We start from the raw sequence: 19,841 nt of genomic DNA, 5'->3' as shown, positions 1-19,841 counted from the left end.
TTTATAAAGATTGTGTTGACAGTAGCAAGTTGTACAGCAGTAACGTGAAAATCGGACTCTCATTTAGGAATGAAATGCAGAAATGCATAGCTGTATTCCTCTCAAAGAGATTACTTATAATCTGAAAAATAAATAAAAATATAAATTTTTGAAAATTTGGCTCCCGTATTTACAAATTGCAGCAAGTAATTTATCGAGATTGAGATTGTATAAGACGTTGGTGCGGCCTAATTTGGAGTTCTGTGTGCAGTTCTGGTTGCCTAATTATAGGAAGGATATAAACAGAGTGGAGAGAGTGCAGAGAAGGTTTACCAGAATGTTACCTGGGTTTAAGCATCTAGAGTAGATTAGACAGATTAGACAAGTTAGGTCTTTATTCTTTGGAGCGTAGAAGGTTGAGAGGGGATTTGATAGAAGTATTTAAGATTATGAAAGGGATAAACAGAGTGGATGTGGATAGACTATTTCCGTTAAGAGGAGGAAAGATTAAAATAAGAGGACATGAGTTAAGAATTAAGGGGCAGAGGTTTAGAGGTAACATGAGGGGGAACTTCTTTACTCAGAGAGTGGTAGCCGTGTGGAATGAGCTTCCGGGAGAAATAGTGGCGGCGGAGTCAATTGTATTATTTAAGAAAAGGTTGGACAGGTATATGGATGAGAAGAAGATGGAGGGTTATGGGCATTGTGCAGGGAGGTGGGACTAGAAAGGGGTGTTTGGTTCGGTGCAGACTAGAAGGGCCTAATGGCCTGTTTCCGTGCTGTAATTGTTATGTTATGTTTATGTTATGTTAGATGTTTTCCCTAATCTTTGAGAACCTCATTAACCTCCTTGGAAGAATTAAAAGATGTAAATGGTCAGAGCTGTGAGGTGAGGGTTGTCTTGTGGCAATTGGGTTTCTTTTCTTGCTTTTCTTTACTTTTCTCTTATTCTTTTCTATTGTTTTTCATTCCTTTCTTTATCTTGGAGATTTGTGGAGGGGGTTTGGAGGTTTATACCATCATGAATAATGGACACGACACTAATATTTGATTATTGTATTTTATATTTGGCTATTATTACATAAATGAATAAAAATCTTTAAATAAAATGTTCAAAATAAAAAATGTAATCAGATGTAAAACTGCACCTCTAATAGGATGACATTCCCATAGTGTTCTCTGTGGAAGTGTTCAGCTAAATTACCTGCTGAAGTCCACAGTGGTTGGTGGATTTCCTTACTGAATGTCAATTTTGAACTACATTTTCCACAGAATAGATTAAAAGTGAGGAAGGATAAGGAATGAGTTGGCACAAAACAGTAACAGTTGTTGGAGTGAACAGTAAAAGCATATTGGGTGATGCAATAAAGTGAACAGAATTGGTAAGCTGGGAGTAGGAACTTGAGTTAAATGAATAAAAATATAAGCATGTGTTGTTTATGTGGTGAGCTGAAAGCAAAAGATTGACACACAAATGTGCTGAAGAAACTCAGCAGGTCACGCAGTATCCATTAGGAAGTAAAAGTAACCAAGATTTCGGGCATGAGCCCTTTGTTTATTCCTGCCCTGTGGAGTTTTTTCAGCACATTTGTGTATTGCACTCCACCCCAGCTTCTACAGATTTTCTTAACATCATAGCCCTAGTTAAAAATTGTGCCTTTTACTTCCTAGTATATTGGGGATCACTGTTGCCGAACAGTAAAAATCTGTGGAACTGATGCTTGGAAGCATGAATATTGAGAAGGGAAATAAACTATGGCACAGAGATTGATGAATTTTGGTGGGAAGCTTTCTTTGGGTTTAATATTTAGCAATATTCTTTTGCTGTTGACTGCAAAATCTTGGCCATTACCCAAGTCCTCAAACAAACATGAGTGTGCTTTTTTTTATACTTTCAATAGCAAACTCCATTTGGAACAAGAGAAACAGCAGGTGGAAGTGGAGGAATTGATGGGAAAAATTGGATGTCTCCAAACCGAAAAAAAGCGTATGCTTGTTGAAAGGACAGAATTAATTGCTGACAATAAAACTTTAGAAGCAGAACTACATACTGCACAGAAATCAAATAGGTATAATGGCAACATTTATTTCTGTAGTACAGTTCAATTTATGTCTATTTTAAAGTTTTATTTCATGTCTAGAAAATATTTTGAAAGAAAATGATTAGAATGCACATTGCCTGATTGTTATTTTCCTTTCCATGTTTCCTTTATGGCCCAACGAGTCTTTGCCAGTTCTATTATTAATCCCATACAGCTACTTATTTCAGAGAAACAAAAACTGCAGATACTGGAATCTAGAGATGCTGGAGGAACTCAGCGAGTGATGCAGCATCCACTCGATAAAGAGTTCTGACCCAAACAAAACATTGACTGACCATTTCTACCCATGGATATTGCATGACCTGGTGAGTTCCATCAGCATCTTACTGTTTGCTCATCACCCATTTGCTCATCACCCATTTCACTTTGTGTCCCCTACTATTCTAAAGATGGTGTCTCCATCTGGATTATCGTTCATTAATGCAGACTACTTTTATAATGACTTGGCATTCATATGAATAATGTGTTCAAATATGATAGTTTCCAGGATCTTCTTCACTTGATGAGTACTTAGTATTGGTCCAACCTGGTCAACTGTTGGTCATATTTTGTCAGATTGAAAGATTTTTTAGAAAACTAGGAATGGGAATGGGCGATTTAACCCCTCAAATCAGTTTTTATCAATCGGTGAGATCTTGTCTAATCTGTAATCTAATACAGGTTGAGTACCCTTATCTGAAATGCATGGGACCAGAAATGTTTCAGATTTTGGCTTTTTTCGGATTTTGGAATAATGTGTTTAAGCGGCACAGTAGCATCAGCTGTTAAACAACAAATAATGGTAGGATTTCAGTGTCCACCTATGATGCTGTGTTTTAATCAAAAGGTTACAGAACACTCTATTTTTTCAATGCGATAATGTTGCTGTTCATGTTACACTTAAACATGGCATTTTAGGTGGAGATGAACTTCAGAACCATTTCGGCTATTTCACCATCGGTCATTTTCAACAATAATTTGTACCACAGAGCAGAGAATAAGCAAAAACTACAGTGAGTAATGCATGTTGGTCTGGCGGTGACGATGGTTGGTAATAAATGGGCGCCATCAGAGTGTCAGAGCCCCATGTGGGCAAGTGAGGTCAGGTGTGGAATTTTCTACTTGTGGATCATGTCGGCACTCAAAAAGTTTCAGATTTTGGAGCATTTCGGATTTTTGGATAAGGGATACTCAATCTGTATTTGTTATCATGTTTGGTACATAACAAACTGTCAAATTCATATTGACCTAACACAAACTGTTGTTGGAGGATTAAAATTACAACCTGAAAGCTATGGAGAACAATTTACAGAATATATTTAAGAAGGAGATGGATTTCTGGACACAAATGCCATGAAGGTGAGAGGAAGAGAATGGGAATATAATATGAGGTGGAGGATCAGCCATGATTATACGAAATAGCAGAACAATCCTGAAGTGCTGAGTGATCTACTTTTTTTAACCTCAATTTTCATTCAGTGGATATAAACAAGCCTTCATTACTCTCAGCTGGCTCCACTGCCTCTGCCATATTACAAGGGTTCTCATTTTTCCCTTCTCTGCAACTCGTGTTGTCTCAGTTTTTAACAAAATATTTGCTTGAACTATTGGCAATTTCTCTCTTGCTAGATGCTACTTGATCTGAGAATTCCCATTACTTTCTATTAGTATTTTACTGCAGCGTTGCCCTATGAATCTCTTAAAAGGTCTTCAGTGAGAAATTTAAAAATATACGATGGAAAATTGTACTATAATTGAATTTTCACAAAATTTGAACAGTTTCCACATGAAATGGTGGAAAAAAAGTTACTATTTCGCTATGTAATCAATTAATTTTGAATGACTATTTTAAATAACAATATGGTTCACAGGATGGCACAGAAGAAGATTGGCCTTCTAAAACAGCAGTTAGAAGAAGCTATAGAGAAAGAAGTGGCAGCTCACCAATATCTGGCAAACTTGATCAGTCTTGCTGAAAAAACAGCTCATGAACGTGATCAGCTTGTACACATGGTAAACAATTTTTAAGATGTTTTACCTGGAGAATATAAACCTTTCAAAAGCTTTGATGAGGGGAAAACAGCAGAATGTTAACTTTTTATTCCCACCTTTTACAAACATGGAGGTGATGAGATTATCTACCCTGAGTGGATGTAGATTATCGCATAAGACAACCTGGGTTTTTTCATGCTGTTTATATGAATAAAAAATCTTTAACCTACTTCATAATATAGACTTAACGAAGAATCAGAGGAACACGTGGCACGATTTCTACAATAGTCCAAAAAGGAGGTGCAAGCTCTGACTGGTTCAGTCTATCATTAACTAAATGGCTACTGCACTCAATACAGTGGGGTTCATTGGCAACATTAATAATATAACAGGTCCAGTAGAATTTAAACTACAGTGAAACCTCGCTAGAATGCGATTTGTTAACCTGTGGAATCGCTTATAGCGCGGGTGTCTGTGGACCCCAACATTGAATTTACGAGGCCAGGCTAACAGTGGCTAACAGCCACAAACTAAAAATGGACACTTATGACTCATTTACAAGATGTGTTTGTTAATATGTGGAGTTTAAAGGTCTTATTATAGGGTTTCAGTCACAGTATTCTGTTTTCCTGCTTCCTGAATCATGATGTATATGCATCTGTTCCGCGACTCGGCTGTAACACGGTATGAAATCTTGGACCCCAACTACTGCATTCTATCGAGGTTTTACTGTACTTTCACCCATGGATCTATGATCATCTGCTTTTTAGCAATTATAAAATGCTTGGAGGAGCCAGATTGCTTCAATCCTTGATCCCTATCTGATACTGACCCTATTATTTCTGTCATCCCACTGCCTCTTCCAATATTGATAGTGAATTTTTATTCTGAACACAACTCCTCAAGCTTTCTACCTCTCCAACAGTTGCCAGGATTTTTTTTTTTCCTGTGCTCCAGACTAAAGTCTTTCAGGTGATGTTTTTCTCAGGTTGATAGGCCACCTGGAGGCAGGGTGTCAAATGGCCTCATCATCATCCAAATGACTTCCTCCCATTAATCCTCCTCATTACATGCTTTCGTGCTCAAGCATACCCCTGATTTTCATTCTTTATTAAAAAATAATAATTTAGAGATGCAGCACAGCAACAGGTCCTTCCGGCCCACCAGCTTGCATTGCCAAAAGACATTCATATGACCAATTAATCTACTAACCTTTCTGCACCCAAAGGAAATCCAGACAAACACCGGGAGAACATACAAACTCCTTACCGATAGCACCGGATTCGAACCCCTGCCACTGGCACTATAATAGCATTGTGCTAACCAATATACTAACCATGCTGCCTGGTTTTAGTTAGTATCCATTTGAACGTATCTAATCCCAATCCAGGATTCCATTTATCAAGGAACAATTCTGCACCATCTGATTCCTTATTCAGTATTTGGGAATTCCTGACACAATGCCAACAAAACTGAAGCTATTTTCACCTACAGTATATTGTCATGGATCCTAAATTTAATAATTCCATTTGCATCAAGATCAGGAAGGACCTTGTACTATACAAACTGTTTCTGTTTTCCTGTTGTATCTGATTCATCATCCCGATTGCCCTTGATCTTTCTGTAACATTATGTTATTATGTTACCACAAAATTTCTTGCAAGATCTTGTGCATAAAATTAATATTAACCACCCATGCAGATTTAAAGTTTTGCAAAAGATCCCCATATATTCAAATATTGTCATTAAAATTATATTTTTTATTGCCGCTTACCTTCTGCACACCCCTCCCCCACCCAGAAGGAAATAGATTTCTTGCTGTGTAGCTCCAAAGTCGGTTATCATCCATAATAGACAATATTGGAAAGTCCCTGAGGAATTAGTGGAAGATTTGGTGGATAGTGAATTGGAACATTTTTCTTGGCGCTCCTTCCTTGAGGTCAAATATTTTTCCTCTTAGAACATAGAACAGGACAATACAGACTCTTCAACCCATATTGTTTTGCTGAGCTCTCTTACCTACATGACTGCAATCTAATCTTTCCCTAACTCACACCCATAAGCATCTATTTTCCATCTGTAATGGATCTGTGTTAATTTTAATCCTTGGTTTAATGTTAAAATTATATTTTATCTAGATATTGTTTAGTAATTTAGTTTTGGGTGGACAGGGCTTATTTACATTCTACAGACACACATGGTTCTTTGCATCTGGTGGCTGGCTTCAGCATCAACAAACGCATTTGGATTTTAAACACTTTTGACCACAGAAGCCAGTTTGAAACATGAAAAGTGTGATGCAAGGAGAAGAGATGAAAGATTTTTATGATAGTTCTTGAGAAAAGTGGGACACTTTTGCTGGAGTATACAAGAAGCCATTTTGTTAGTAAATTTCAGACAGCCCAGAATCAGGAGAGAACCATCCAACAAAGTTAATTATTTTGATTCTGTAAATAAGTGGACTTGGATGCTTTTAGCACATCAGGCTGAAAGGACATTATGAACTTCAAAGACAGAAATGATGTTGCATGAGAGATTTGCCAGAAGTATATTATTAAATTCGGATATTTTTGGATCAGTTCAGAAGTCAAGACCTTGTGACACACACAGGAGTTGGAACCTTATGAAAGACGGGGTTGAATTACAGTAATAGGTGCTGTTATGTGTTTCTCCTAATAAAAGGGGAATACAGAAAATAAGTGGATTTCAAAAGGGAAACAATTTTCTGACTGCTCTTTTGAAAACAAAGAGTACAGCCTCATTGTGAAAGGAAATTCCGTGACTCAAAGAAAACTGAAGAAGACAGAAAAATTGACCTGGAAAGACAGGAATTGTATTATCCTATTCAGAGGAGATGCATCATAATTGGGCTTCTAAATATGTAAGACCACTTTTTATTTTCGCCCAGAAAATGGTAATTCCTGTTTGAAGAATATCTCTGTGAAAGACAGCTCATCAAAAGAATCATGAGTTGAAAGAGATCTGGAAGATATGATGTTTAAAAGCACTTAATAATTATTCTGAACTGAAAATCTGAGACCTTCATGCAAAATCATAATGATGCTGAAGTTTTAAAATGGACTTTTCAGAACTTGGGACTTTAAAACACACAGTGTTTTGAGAGGGTTGTTAGTTTGTAACACCATCCATGTGCCTATTTAAGAGTCTTTTAAATGTTCCTATTGTACCAGCAAAACATATCGAGTATCCACCACTCTCTGTGTAAAAGAGAAAAAAATAGCTCTTGCATCTCCCCTGAACCTTCCTCCACCCATCTTAAACCAATGTCCTCTGGTATTTGCTGTAGTCACCCCAAGAAAAGGGTGCTCCCTGTCCACATCTCTGCATCTCTTAATCTTGTGTTCCTCTATTAAGTCACTTCACATCATTCTTGCTCCTAAAATTGCACAGGTTTTATAGCTTAAAATCTTAGGCAGTTCAGATTTTGTTTTAAATACTTTTCTTGCTTTAATCATTTGCTTGTAACTTTGTTCCTTATACCCATTTTTGTCCCAGAATTTTAGTACTTGAATCTTAAATTTACTTTGTCTTTTTTGCAATAGACCAAAAGCTTAACAAATGAGAAGAATGGAGTTTTAAACAAGATCCTGGCAGGCAATGTGCATTTGGGCAAGATGGAGGAGCAAATAAAGGTTTGAAAGTCTTCTGTTTTCAATCCAGTTTTAAGTTTGTGATGCAATAACCATATGGTTTTTTTTCTACTCGATTCATCACTAAACGTGCAATACACAACAATGTTAGAGAAACTCAGCAGGCCAAGTAAAGGGTAATCATCGTTTTGGGCTGGGCCCTTCCCATGGATGCTGCACATTTATCCAGCACATTTGTGTATTTTGTACTGTACTTGACTCACTTGTTTATTTCTCATCACTAAATGTGTTTTATTGTGTAAATTATTAGTAAAGTTGAGCAACAGATAAATGATGTGACCATTCAATGAGAAACTGTAGTACTTACAATCACTTTATTTTGATTTAGGATTAAGAATGAATTAAAAGTATAACATTTAGTTTTTGCAATTCTATCAATCTTTGGTAATGAAGATCTTTAAATTTAGCAACTTGGAGTGATTAAAAAATCAAGATTCAGTTTATCATCACAGTGGTAAAACAATGTCATATTACATGAAATTCTTTTTTGCCTGCTGCAAGGCAGACAGATTCACCACTGGCAGGAATTGCTTAAGTGCCTCTTACAGTCAGAGAGAAGCAAAAGAGAGTCCCCCCAGAGTCACTGAGTATCCGTAGATTCACTTCCAGCGCTTCTGCAGCCCCAGTAACCACACAGAGTCCTGTCCAAACCCACTGGCAACCCGAGCTCCAGATTTGAACCTCTGATACAGTCAGGAACCCTTCAGTGGCCTTGGCACCTCCTCACATCCCAGTTCTGATACTTGTTACCCTTCCAGCCAGTTCGAGCCGGTCTCCAGCAGCCCACAACTTCCGCAGGTTCTTCACCTTGAGTCACCAGCAGCCTGTCGCATGCACTGGTCCCTCAGCTTCAGAGCCCTCCTCACTGGTCCGCCACCATGGTCACCGTCCCTGTGGATTATCTGCCCCAATTTTAAGGCAGGTGGGTGATTTTTTTTTATCCTCTGGTGCCCTGCTCCAATCCTCCGCTGCTGCCGATCATTAGGCGTTGCCATCTTGGGCACAGTCCTGCGATCGCAGGATTTCAAATAAAACCACCGTCGGCTCCCCCAATAGGTTTTTGAAAGCCCTTGCGGAGCTGATGGGTGTCGACTGGGCTTCACCTCTGATCCCTCACTCCCCACAGGTCTGCACCAGTGGCAGCGCTGCCGCTGCAGCGTTTATGACCAGAGCAAAATGCTGGAAGCATAAACTCGAAACAGTGGAAATATTTGTTAGATCTGGTAGCATTGATGCAGAGAGAGAGAGTTGGCATTTCAGGTTCATGATTCATCAGATAATTCACTGATCTTAAAAAGTGATAATATATAAAGCTTAAGGACAGCATAGCATTAAAAGTAATCTAAAAATAATATGCAATAAAAGTATTTGGTTAGTCAGGGACTGATTAGGGATAGTCAACATGCCTTTGTGCAGGATGTTTAACAAATCTTATATAGAGGAGAAAAGTGCAGAGAACAAAACAAAGGACTCTACATCACCTTTGTTGACCTCACCAAAGCCTTCGACATCGTGAGCAGGAAAGGGCTTTGGCAAATACTAGAGCGCATCGGATGCCCCCCAAAGTTCCTCAACATGGTTATCCAACTGCACGAAAACCAACAAGGTCGGGTCAGATACAGCAATGAGCTCTCTGAACCCTTCTCCATTAACAATGGCGTGAAGCAAGGCTGTGTTCTCGCACCAACCCTCTTTTCAGTCTTCAGCATGATGCTGAACCAAGCCATGAAAGACCTCAACAATGAAGACGCTGTTTACATCCGGTACCGCACAGATAGCAGTCTCTTCAATCTGAGGCGCCTGCAAGCTCACACCAAGACACAAGAGCAACTTATCCGTGAACTACTCTTTGCAGACGATGCCGCTTTAGTTGCCCATTCAGAGCCAGCTCTTCAGCGCTTGACGTCCTGTTTTGCGGAAACTGCCAAAATGTTTGGCCTGGAAGTCAGCCTGAAGAAAACTGAGGTCCTCCATCAGCCAGCTCCCCACCATGACTACCAGCCCCCCCACATCTCCATCGGGCACACAAAACTCAAAATGGTCAACCAGTTTACCTATCTCGGCTGCACCATTTCATCAGATGCAAGGATCGACAACAAGATAGACAACAGATTCGCCAAGGCAAATAGCACCTTTGGAAGACTACACAAAAGAGTCTGGAAAAACAACCAACTGAAAAACCTCACAAAGATAAGCGTATACAGAGCCGTTGTCATACCCACACTCCTGTTCGGCTCCGAATCATGGGTCCTCTACCTGCATCACCTACGGCTCCTAGAATGCTTCCACCAGCGTTGTCTCCGCTCCATCCTCAACATTCATTGGAGCGCCTTCATCCCTAACATCGAAGTACTTGAGATGGCAGAGGCCGACAGCATCGAGTCCACGCTGCTGAAGATCCAGCTGCGCTGGGTGGGTCACGTCTCCAGAATGGAAGACCATCGCCTTCCCAAGATCGTGTTATATGACATTTACCCCCTCCATAAATCTTCGTTCGCGAAGCCAAGCCAAAGAAGAAGACCAGGAAAGTTGATGAAGGAAAGACTGTGGATATTGTCCACATGGGCTTTAATAAGGCCTTTGACAAAGTCCCACATGTGAAGTTAGTCAGGAAGGCTTGATATTCATAGTGAGATAATAAACTGAATTCAATATTGGGTTTGTGGGAGAGGCCAGAGGTTAGTGGTAATGGATGTTTGCCGTTCAGACTGGAGGCTTATGACTAGTGCTATGCCTCGGGGATCAGTGGCGGGTCCATTGTTGATTATCATCTACAAATAGTCCTTGATTTCCGACCTATGTGAGTTATGTCCACCTGCACATAAAACCAATATTTAAAAAAAATGGTCATTAAGATGGCAGAGGCTGACAGCATCGAATCCACGTTGCTGAAGATCCAACTGCGCTGGGTAGGTCACGTCTCCAGAATGGAGGACCATCGCCTTCTGAAGATCGTGTTATATGGCGAGCTCTCCACTGGCCACCGAGACAGAGGTTCACTAAAGAAGAGGTACAAGGACTGCCTAAAGAAATCTCTTGGTGCCTGCCACATTGACTACCGCCAGTGGGCTGATGTCGCCTCAAACCGTGCATCTTGGCTCTCACAGTTCGGCGGGCAGCAACCTCCTTTGAAGAAGACCGCAGAGCCCACCTCACTGACAAAAGACAAAGAAAGAAAAACCCAACACCCAACCCCAACCAACCAATTTTCCCTTGCAACCGCTGCAACCGTGTCTGCCTGTCCCGCATCGGACTTGTCAGCCACAAACGAGCCTGCAGCTGACATGGACATTACCCCTCCATAAATCTTCGTCCACGAAGTCAAGCCAAAGAAAGAAAAACATATATTAAATGTACTGTATATAGTAGTCCCCGCTCATTATGGCAGCCCGAGATACCCGCTCCCCACGGCACCCCGAGGTCCCCGTTCCCTGCGAAAGCCCCGCCCGAGTCCAATTACTTTATTATTTACTAGAAGTTCATATGTTGAGTATCTTTATTAAAGGTTCTGTACATATATTGACATTCTTCATTATAGGTTCATTTGTCAAAAATAGTTTTAAAAATTGCTTTAAGATCTCATTGAGTGGGGCAAATCTCACTTGCATCCAATCTGAGTTATGCTCAATCCTTCAGTCCAATTATGGTCGTAAATCGGGGACTACATGTACATCAATGATCTACAGTAGATGATTAATTTGGTAAATTAAATCATCAGGTTTTCAGATGACACTAAGATTGGAGGTGTAGTGGACTTTGAGGAAGGCTTTCAAGGCTTGCAGAGAGAGATTTGGACCAGCTGGAACAATGGGCTGCAAAATGGCAGATGGAATTTAAGGTAGACAAGTATGAGGTATTGCATTTTTGAAGGTCAAACCAAGGTTCACGATAAATAGTGAAGTTTGGTAGAACGGGGGATCTGAGAATACAGATATATAATTCCTTGAAAGTGCTGTCACAAGTAGATAGGATTGCAGAGAATCAAAGTATTGAGTTTAGGTGTTAGGATATTGTGGTAAAGTTCTACAAGACATTGGTTAGGCCAAATTTGAAGTGTTGTGTGCAGTTTTTGTCAGGATAGGAAAGATATCAATAAGTTTGAAAGAGTGTAGAGAAGATTGACTAGGATGCTGGTGGTACTTGAGGAATTAAGTTACAGAGAAAGTTTAAACAGGTTATGATTTTGTCCCTGTAGAAGAATGAGATTTGACAGAGGTGTACAAAATAATGAGAGGGGTAGATAGAGTTATTAACTCAAGTAGTCTTTTTCCACTAATGTTAGGTGAAATGCATACCAGAGGACATGGGTTAAGGATGAAAGGGGAATGTTGAAGGGAATATTAGGGGGAACTTTATACAGAGTATGGAATGAACTGCCAGGTGAATTGGTGAATGCGGGCTCAATTTTAACGTTTAACAAAATTTTAGACAGGTACATGGATGAAAAGGATATGGAGGGATGTAGACTGGGTGCAGGTCAGTGGGACTAGGCAGAATAATATCTCGGTACCAAATACAAAGGCCGAAGGGCTTGTTCTCTGTGCTATAATATCTTAGTAACTTAAAAGTGGATGGGAATAACCAATGGACATGATGTATTTGGGCATTTCTGGACATTGCAAAAAAAAAATATAATTTAAACTTTTACTCTTGGATATTGCTGACTGTACTTGTTTGGCTGCAGCAAGTAAGAATTTTGATGCATCCATACTAGGTACATGTGTAGACAGCAGTAAATTCCCATTGAACACTGAAGGTGAGCTCTGAGAAGAATGTAGAGAGGCTCCAATGTGATTTGGATAGGTTGAATAAATGTAAAGCATGGCAAACACAGTATAATATTTAAAATGTTAGGTTTTCCACTTTAGTGGCAGATTATTATTCAATGGTGTTTGATTATAAAAGTGAGAGGTGCAATGAAACCTTGATGTCTTTTTACAGAAGCCATTGAAAACAAGCAGTCAGGAATTGCATATGGGAACAGTGCTGTTTTACCACAGCTGGTCAGGACCTTGTTGAGATTGTATCTTGAGTGTTATTGCAATTTTGGTTTATCTGAGGAGATTTATTTTATGACAAAAAGTGATAGCTACCAGGGGAGGTGGCAGAAGCAAATGCAATAGCAATGATTAGAAAACACTTGGCATGTGATTAGGCAGGGGATGGAGGAATGTGGACCATGTGCAGGTAGATTGGCATCCTGGTTGGTGCAGACATTATGGGCTGAAGGACCTGCACCTGTTCACTTTCTCCTGCCACATTTGTATTTTTTGAAAGGAATCATTGTTGAATTGTGGCATTCAGAGCTACACCCTGACTAGCTCAATGAATGTAGGCATTGCTTGGGACCATAAGCGGCAGCTCCTCATCATGAGAGAACTCTTGAATCCTGCATTGTTGCTAATTGGTTCCCCTCTCTAGGCTTCATTGTTCTCCCAGCCCAAAGACAAGCTTACTGGCCAGTGATCCAAATGTCTTTAAATGGTGACTAATTCCATTATTATGTTTATAACAATTTTATGAAGAAATATATTTACAAATCTTGGTGCAAGGTTCCTATTACCCATTTCAAAAGCATTGAAGGTATAGCCCCAAGGATCCTCTGTAACTGAATTAAACTGAAGAGCCATACCATTTGTAGACTGCTTTGTTTGATTCTTTCTTAGAGCTATGCTTCTCTGGAGCAATGCAAATAAACATGTAGTCTTACATATCACTGCCACAATATTTACTTGATGAGGTCATGCATCCCTTTACTGTATTATTAAACCCAGATTGCTGCATGGAATGTGATAGAAGGGACCATTGTGTTGAAACAAAGCTTGTGCTGCCTGGACTGTCTTAGAGGAACTGTCAGTACTTGGCAGGATGGTAACAATTTTTTTTGCATGTTGTGTGGCTCACAACCATATTATTCTGAAGCTATTGCTATTGGTTATAAAGTAACCAGGAGGAGGAGGTGGAGGAAAAAAATGTAGGAGGCAACCAAAACAGTTGTTTAAAAAATCTGGAGTAACTCCCCCAATTGTGAATGGGTGAGTTGCTCACCATTCCCATTTTCCCTTTCCTTTTTTGGTCTTCTAAGCATTTAGTGAACAACAAAATAAAAACTCAAAAAGTAAATAAACATTGCATCCAAATCTGTATTTCGAAGTGTGTATCACATCTTATAGGAAAGGCCAACAAGTAATCTCTGATGAAGGATTCAGGCCTGAAACATTGACTACCTATTGCTTTCCATGGATGCTGCATGACCTGTTAAGTTTTTCCTGTTAAGTACCTCCAGTGTTTTTGTGTGTTATCTTTTGCCCAAGGAGGGACAGGTTACAGAGAGTGGTCTTTTTGGGCTGATGACAGATGATATTTCCATTTCTCATGGACCGCTGCCTTTTTTAATGACTTGAGAGTTTTGTATACGGGGCATAATTTCAAAATTTTCCAAATGACGCACAACTTGGAAGTCTGATAATGTTAGTAATAGGTTCCAAATGGATAGTCAGATTTCTGGAATGCACAGACACACCAGATGAAAATTAATGTGGAGATACAAGTGTTACATTTGATTCAAAGAAATGTTCATGATGTAAATGGTGCAGTTTTAAAGTGAGTGCAGGAACAAAACTAGAGACATTTATGCCTCCATTTTAGAGAAATATACTGTAGTGTTATCTTCAACCACTAATAGAGACCCTAAAAATTTTTTTTAAAAGAGTGCAAGAAACAGAGACCCCATAATTTTAATGATGGTGTATGTGGATTGCAGGATGAAAATCACTGATCTCATAATGTGCGTCTGAAGATTATGGTGTGGAATACAATTTCAGGAGGCATGTCCCTGTCACAATCTGCCTGTTTACCCAAATTGCACAAATGTTATTTAGCACTGACATTTTAAACTTTCCCTCACTTGAACTAAACACCACTTCACCCCCCACAAAGCAAAACTTAATTTATATAATCACCTCCACCTCAGGCATATGGTTCAGTTGGAGTGGATTCAAATTAAATATTTTTCTTCTTTCCAATTACTAGGACGGCTATCTAATGAAGCAAACTCAACATTTTCCATGGTGTATTGACCCATTTATTCAACTCTATGATAATTGCAATTGGCGCTTTTGTTATTTGCTGCATTTTAATTTCATCCCTAACTCTCAAAATCTAAGCAAAAGCATTTTCTAGTCAATTCACATCATGATCTACTTGTGTATTATGTAAATAACAGCAGTTATGGGGGCATGACTATGCTGGGTGACTGAGCAGACATGCTTCTCCAAGCTCTCCCAAGAAAAATTACCAATAGACGACCAAAAAGTGGTTTTGACAGAATTATTTTGACTGGAAAAAGTGTGGATATATCTTCTGAAGAAAACTGTCAAAGGATGACTGGAAGATTGCAGGGAAGAAAAAAAACAAAGTCAACAATGGAATAAGCTCTGGCTTTGCCAGCCGCTCCAATGGACAGTGTGGGTGGAGATGCCTCTTCTTCCCAACGAATGCTAGATCTGGAAACTCTGTTGCAAGAACTCAAGAGGTCTGGGACATGTTTCACAAATGTGGAGATTGCTATTAAAGAGTTTACCACTTCAGTGAAAAAGATGGGTGAATTTATTAGTGATGTAATTGAAAGAATGGATAGTGCTGAGAGAGATCTCAGCAAACATGACAAACAAATTAAAGAATTGAAAAAGCAAGCCGAAAAATGGGTGACGGATAAGCAACTTCTTCTGGACAAACTGAATTACATGGAGAACTTCAGTTAGAGGAACAATATGAGAATAGTCAGCCTGAGAGAAGGTGCAAAAGGCAGAGATGCTGTGAAATTCTTTGAGACTTGGATTCATCAAGTCCTTCGCACCAAAGAACTCAGCGAACGAGTCCATATTGAACGTGCTCACTGAACGCTTGGATCGAGGAGTATGGGTGAAGCTCGACCTTGACTTGTTTTGGTGAGATTGTTGAGCTTCAAGGATAGGGAGATGATCCTGAGAGTTGTTTATGAAAATACACGGAATTCTTGTTCCCCAATAAAGTGGGGCAATGCAGAGATCAAGATTTTTCGGGACTTCAGCAATGTGGTAATTCAGAAAAGAAGAGAGTTCGACGTGGTCAAGGGGCAGCTCTGTGAAAAGAACTTTTAAGTACGCGATGTTGTACTCTGCGATGTTGAGAGTGGAAATCTCTGAAGGTAACAGAAGATACTTCAAATCAAAAGAGGAGGTGGAAGAGTTTATTCGACAATTATAAAGAGGAGCAAGAAAAGGAAGATAGTCACGAGAAAGGTTGACTGTGAAAAGACTGGTGTAAATAAGATATTTTATGGACATAAAGTTTTTTTGTGAAGGTCGTCTTAATTTTATTAAGAAATGTCAATGTTTTATCCTATTTACGCTTCTCAGGGAGCTCGGAGAGTGGAAAGAAAGTACTGAAAACAACAATATGGTGCAACTTTGGTTTAAGGGTGGTAATGGCATCAGTAAAGGAGTTTAGTTTTCAAGATGGCGCTTTAGGGTGGGGTTCTTCTTCCTCATCCCTGGAGGCTTTTGCGGGCCTCAAGGACTTCCTGTCTTCGTTACTGTTGGAGCGGAGGTTGCATAATTTTTAGGGTGAGGGTACAGATTATGAAACTACATATTTATTTGCACAGAATTTATGATATGCTGCTATGGATAAGACATTGAAGTTTATAAGTTTTAGTGTTAATGGCTTGAATGGAATGGTCAAAAGGAAAATAATACTTAAAAAAGATAAAAGCCCATGAGGTATTTCTCCAAGGAACACATCTTATTAAAGCAGAACACGACAAACTGAAGCAGTTATGGGGGGAGGGGGGTGCAGGTCTTCATCATTTAATTCAAAAGCAGTGGGAGTGGCAATCCTAATTAATAAAATGTTCTGATTACCATATAAAATATTTCTGTGGACCAAGTGGGTAGATATGTAATGATAAAACAGCAAACTTTATTCAGAATCTTGGACGTTGATGAATATCTATGCCCAAAATTATGACGACAAGGCATGAAGGATGTGTTTCTAAAAGCAGTAGAGAGAAGGCGAAATATATTGATTGGTGGAGACTTTAATTTTTGATTGGATCCAATTCTTGATAAATCAGCAAAAACAGTAACAAGAGCTAAGGCAGCTAAGTTAACTCTCTCAAATATGAAAGACTTAAATTTGATGGATGTGTAGAGGCAGTCCAATCGTAGGGAAAGAGATTACTCATTTTATTCAAATAATATGATTCACATGCTAGAATAGATTTGTTTTTATTACCGTTGAGTTTGAACGACAGTAATAAAAACGGAATACTTAACCAGATTACATTCGGTCATTCACCACTAACTTTAGTAGTATAACTATCAGAGAAACAAGAAAGCAAATATAGGTGGCAATTGAATATAATGTTGCTAAAAAGGGAGGATTTTAGACAGTTTATAAGAGGGATGAAAGAATTTTTTTGTGAAATATATTTGGGATTGAGAGATAATAGTTTTTTAATATGGAATGCATTAAAGGCATTTACAAAAAAAGATTAAAAGAAAATTTAATGTAGAAATAAATAAGCTGGAAAAAGAAATAGGGGAATTAGAAAAAGAATATAAGAGAACTGAGAACAGGATAAATATAGAATAATGGAAAATAAGAAAATTCAATACAATATTTTGCAAACATATAGCGTAGAGAAGACAATATTAAACACAACAGAAATACGAATTAGGAGAACGGGCACATTAAGTACTGGCATGGCAAGTGAAGGCTGAAGAATCAGTAGGAGCTATAAATGCTATACAGAAGGAAAATGATATAGTTACATATAATCAAAAATAGATAAATGAAAAATTTAAACAATATTATAAAAATTTATTCAAATCTGGCTCCCAGGGAAATAGAAAAATTCCTGCATGGCATGGAACTCCCAAGTTGAATGATGAGTGCACACAAGAATTAGATTTACTTTTTTACTAGGGGTGAAATTGAAAGAGCATTAGGAACTCTTCAGGCTAACAAAGCTCTGGGTGAGGATGGATTGCTGGCTGAGTTTTATAAAGAATTTGAAGATTTGCTAATGCCTTTCTTCGCAGATGTGATAGAGCGAGCAATAGAAACTCAGACACTACAAGAAAGAATAGAGACTCTCACTGACTGATACTACAAAATAATAGCAAAAGCTCTGGCGTACAGGCTGGGACAGTATTTACCAAAATTAATACATGCAGATCAAGTGGGATTTGTTAAGGGTAGATAATTGTCAAATAACGTGGCGCAATTATTTAACATAATACATTTAGCTCAATCAAGGAAGGATCCCAACATAGTGGTGCCACGAGATGCAGAAAAAGCATTTGATAGACTTGAATGGCTTTGTTTTTGTTTAAAACATTGGAAAAGTTAGGTATAGGATGAGGATTTATTCACTGGATTAGGCCATTATTTCAAAAACCACAAGCAAAAATAATAACCAGTAATCAAATATCAGGAATGTACCTGTGGAGTCGATCAAGTAGGCAAGGCTGCCCCGTCTCTCTGGCATTATTTGTTATGACGATAGAACCTCTAGCAGAAATGATTAGGGGCGATCCTGAAATTAAAGGCTTTGAGGTCGGGCGAGTCCAACACAAAATTAGTTTGTTTGCCGATGATATACTGTTATATATGTGTGAACCTGAAAGGTCAATGGAAAAACTACAGGAAATTTTAATAAAATATGGATGAGTATCAGGATATAAGATACGAATGTTTTAAATGAATATTATGCTTAAATGAAAAAGTGAAGAGATTAAATACTCGGGAATTATGCTAGGTAATAACTTGTATAAGTTGAATTACTCCCCTCTGCTGGTGAAAATAGAAAAAGATTTACAGAAATGGAAGGACCCGCCCCTAATGTTAATAGGGAAATTTAATTGTATTAAAATGAAGATTTTGCCAAAGATTCAATATTTATTCCAGTCATTACCAATATATTTACCAAATAAGTTTTTAAAATAATAAATGGTTTGGTAAGGCAATTTTTATGGAATAATAAACTACCTAAAATAACTTTAGAAAAATTGATGTGGGATCATAAATTAGGGGGATTGAGGCTCCCAGATTTAAAAAAGTATTATCTGGCTTCACAAACCGACAAGAACCTTCCTGAGTGGTAACCATTTACCTTTCAAGAACCAAAGCCTGATGAACTTTATAAATGTTAAATTCTGTGCACAGTATAAGAATTGCCTGCAACCAGTGAACTTGGAGGAGTGAGAAATGAGATTTGTCTGAACCAAAAAACCTTTCTAAACTTGCACACATATTACATACATGTGCACTTAGAATTAGAAGGGAGTTAGGTTAGTTAAGTTAAAGTGTGATTCGGTTTTCATGTTTAAAGATAATTAAAAGTAACTTTTGTTTAAGTAACCATTTGTCTTGGTGAATATCTATTGTTGCTGTGTTTATGGGTCCTCTGGGCTCGTCACACAATATAAGAAGGAAAACTGGAATATCTTTTAAGATCTCTACTATGTATTTTGTACTATGCCTGTGATAATGGGAAATAAGATTTTAAATATATGGTCACAGAAAGGGATTTGCTACATTGCTGACTGCTATAAAGATAGAGTTTTAATGTCATTTGAACAAATGAAACAAACTTATGATGTTCCAAATGGCACTTTTCTTTGTTATTTACAACAAAGGGCTTTTCTTGGAGAAACTTGGGGAAATGATATGACTCCTCCAGGAGTGAGTCAATTGGAGTGTACATTTATGGATGGGGAGAATATCTAAATTTATAACTCAAATGTATTATGCCCTGCAAATGGACGGGAATAAGTCTGGAATACATTGGTTGAGGGAAAGATGGGAGGCAGATCTGGCAGTGAACATATCGGAACAATCTTGGGCTGAATGGTGTCAAGATGGGGTAACTTCAAGTATCAATGCGAGGTTTGGTTTGGTGCAATATAATTTTTTGCATCAATTATATTTGACTCTGCAAAGATTGCACAAATCAAAACCAGAAATATCAGATAGATGTTTTTGATGTGAAATAGAGGAAGGAACAATTCTTCATTCAGTGTGGTCATGTACCAAGGTCAACTCTTTTTGGCAAGAAGTTTTGAAAGTCTTA

General features: G+C 38.5%; 1 protein-coding gene across 14 annotated transcripts in view; it reads left to right on the top strand.

Annotated features, from left to right (window-relative positions):
• Nucleotides 1-19,841, top strand: part of cep89 (centrosomal protein 89) — a 105,681-nt gene that overhangs the window by 47,031 nt on the left and 38,809 nt on the right. For all 14 annotated transcript variants that reach the window (XR_011345876.1, XM_069901802.1, XM_069901801.1 and 11 more), the window contains exons 16-18: nt 1,881-2,048; nt 3,932-4,073; nt 7,616-7,705. Coding sequence is in view for 13 of the 14 variants with exons in the window: in XM_069901802.1 (XP_069757903.1) it covers nt 1,881-2,048; nt 3,932-4,073; nt 7,616-7,705 (400 nt within the window). In the remaining variant the exon portion in view is untranslated. The remainder of the gene's footprint in view (nt 1-1,880; nt 2,049-3,931; nt 4,074-7,615; nt 7,706-19,841) is intronic.

This window comes from Narcine bancroftii, chromosome 10 (assembly GCF_036971445.1).
Source record: "Narcine bancroftii isolate sNarBan1 chromosome 10, sNarBan1.hap1, whole genome shotgun sequence".
Lineage (NCBI taxonomy): Eukaryota > Metazoa > Chordata > Chondrichthyes > Torpediniformes > Narcinidae > Narcine > Narcine bancroftii.
Note: the sequence above shows the minus strand (reverse complement) of the source record. Positions and strands in the feature narration are given on the sequence as shown.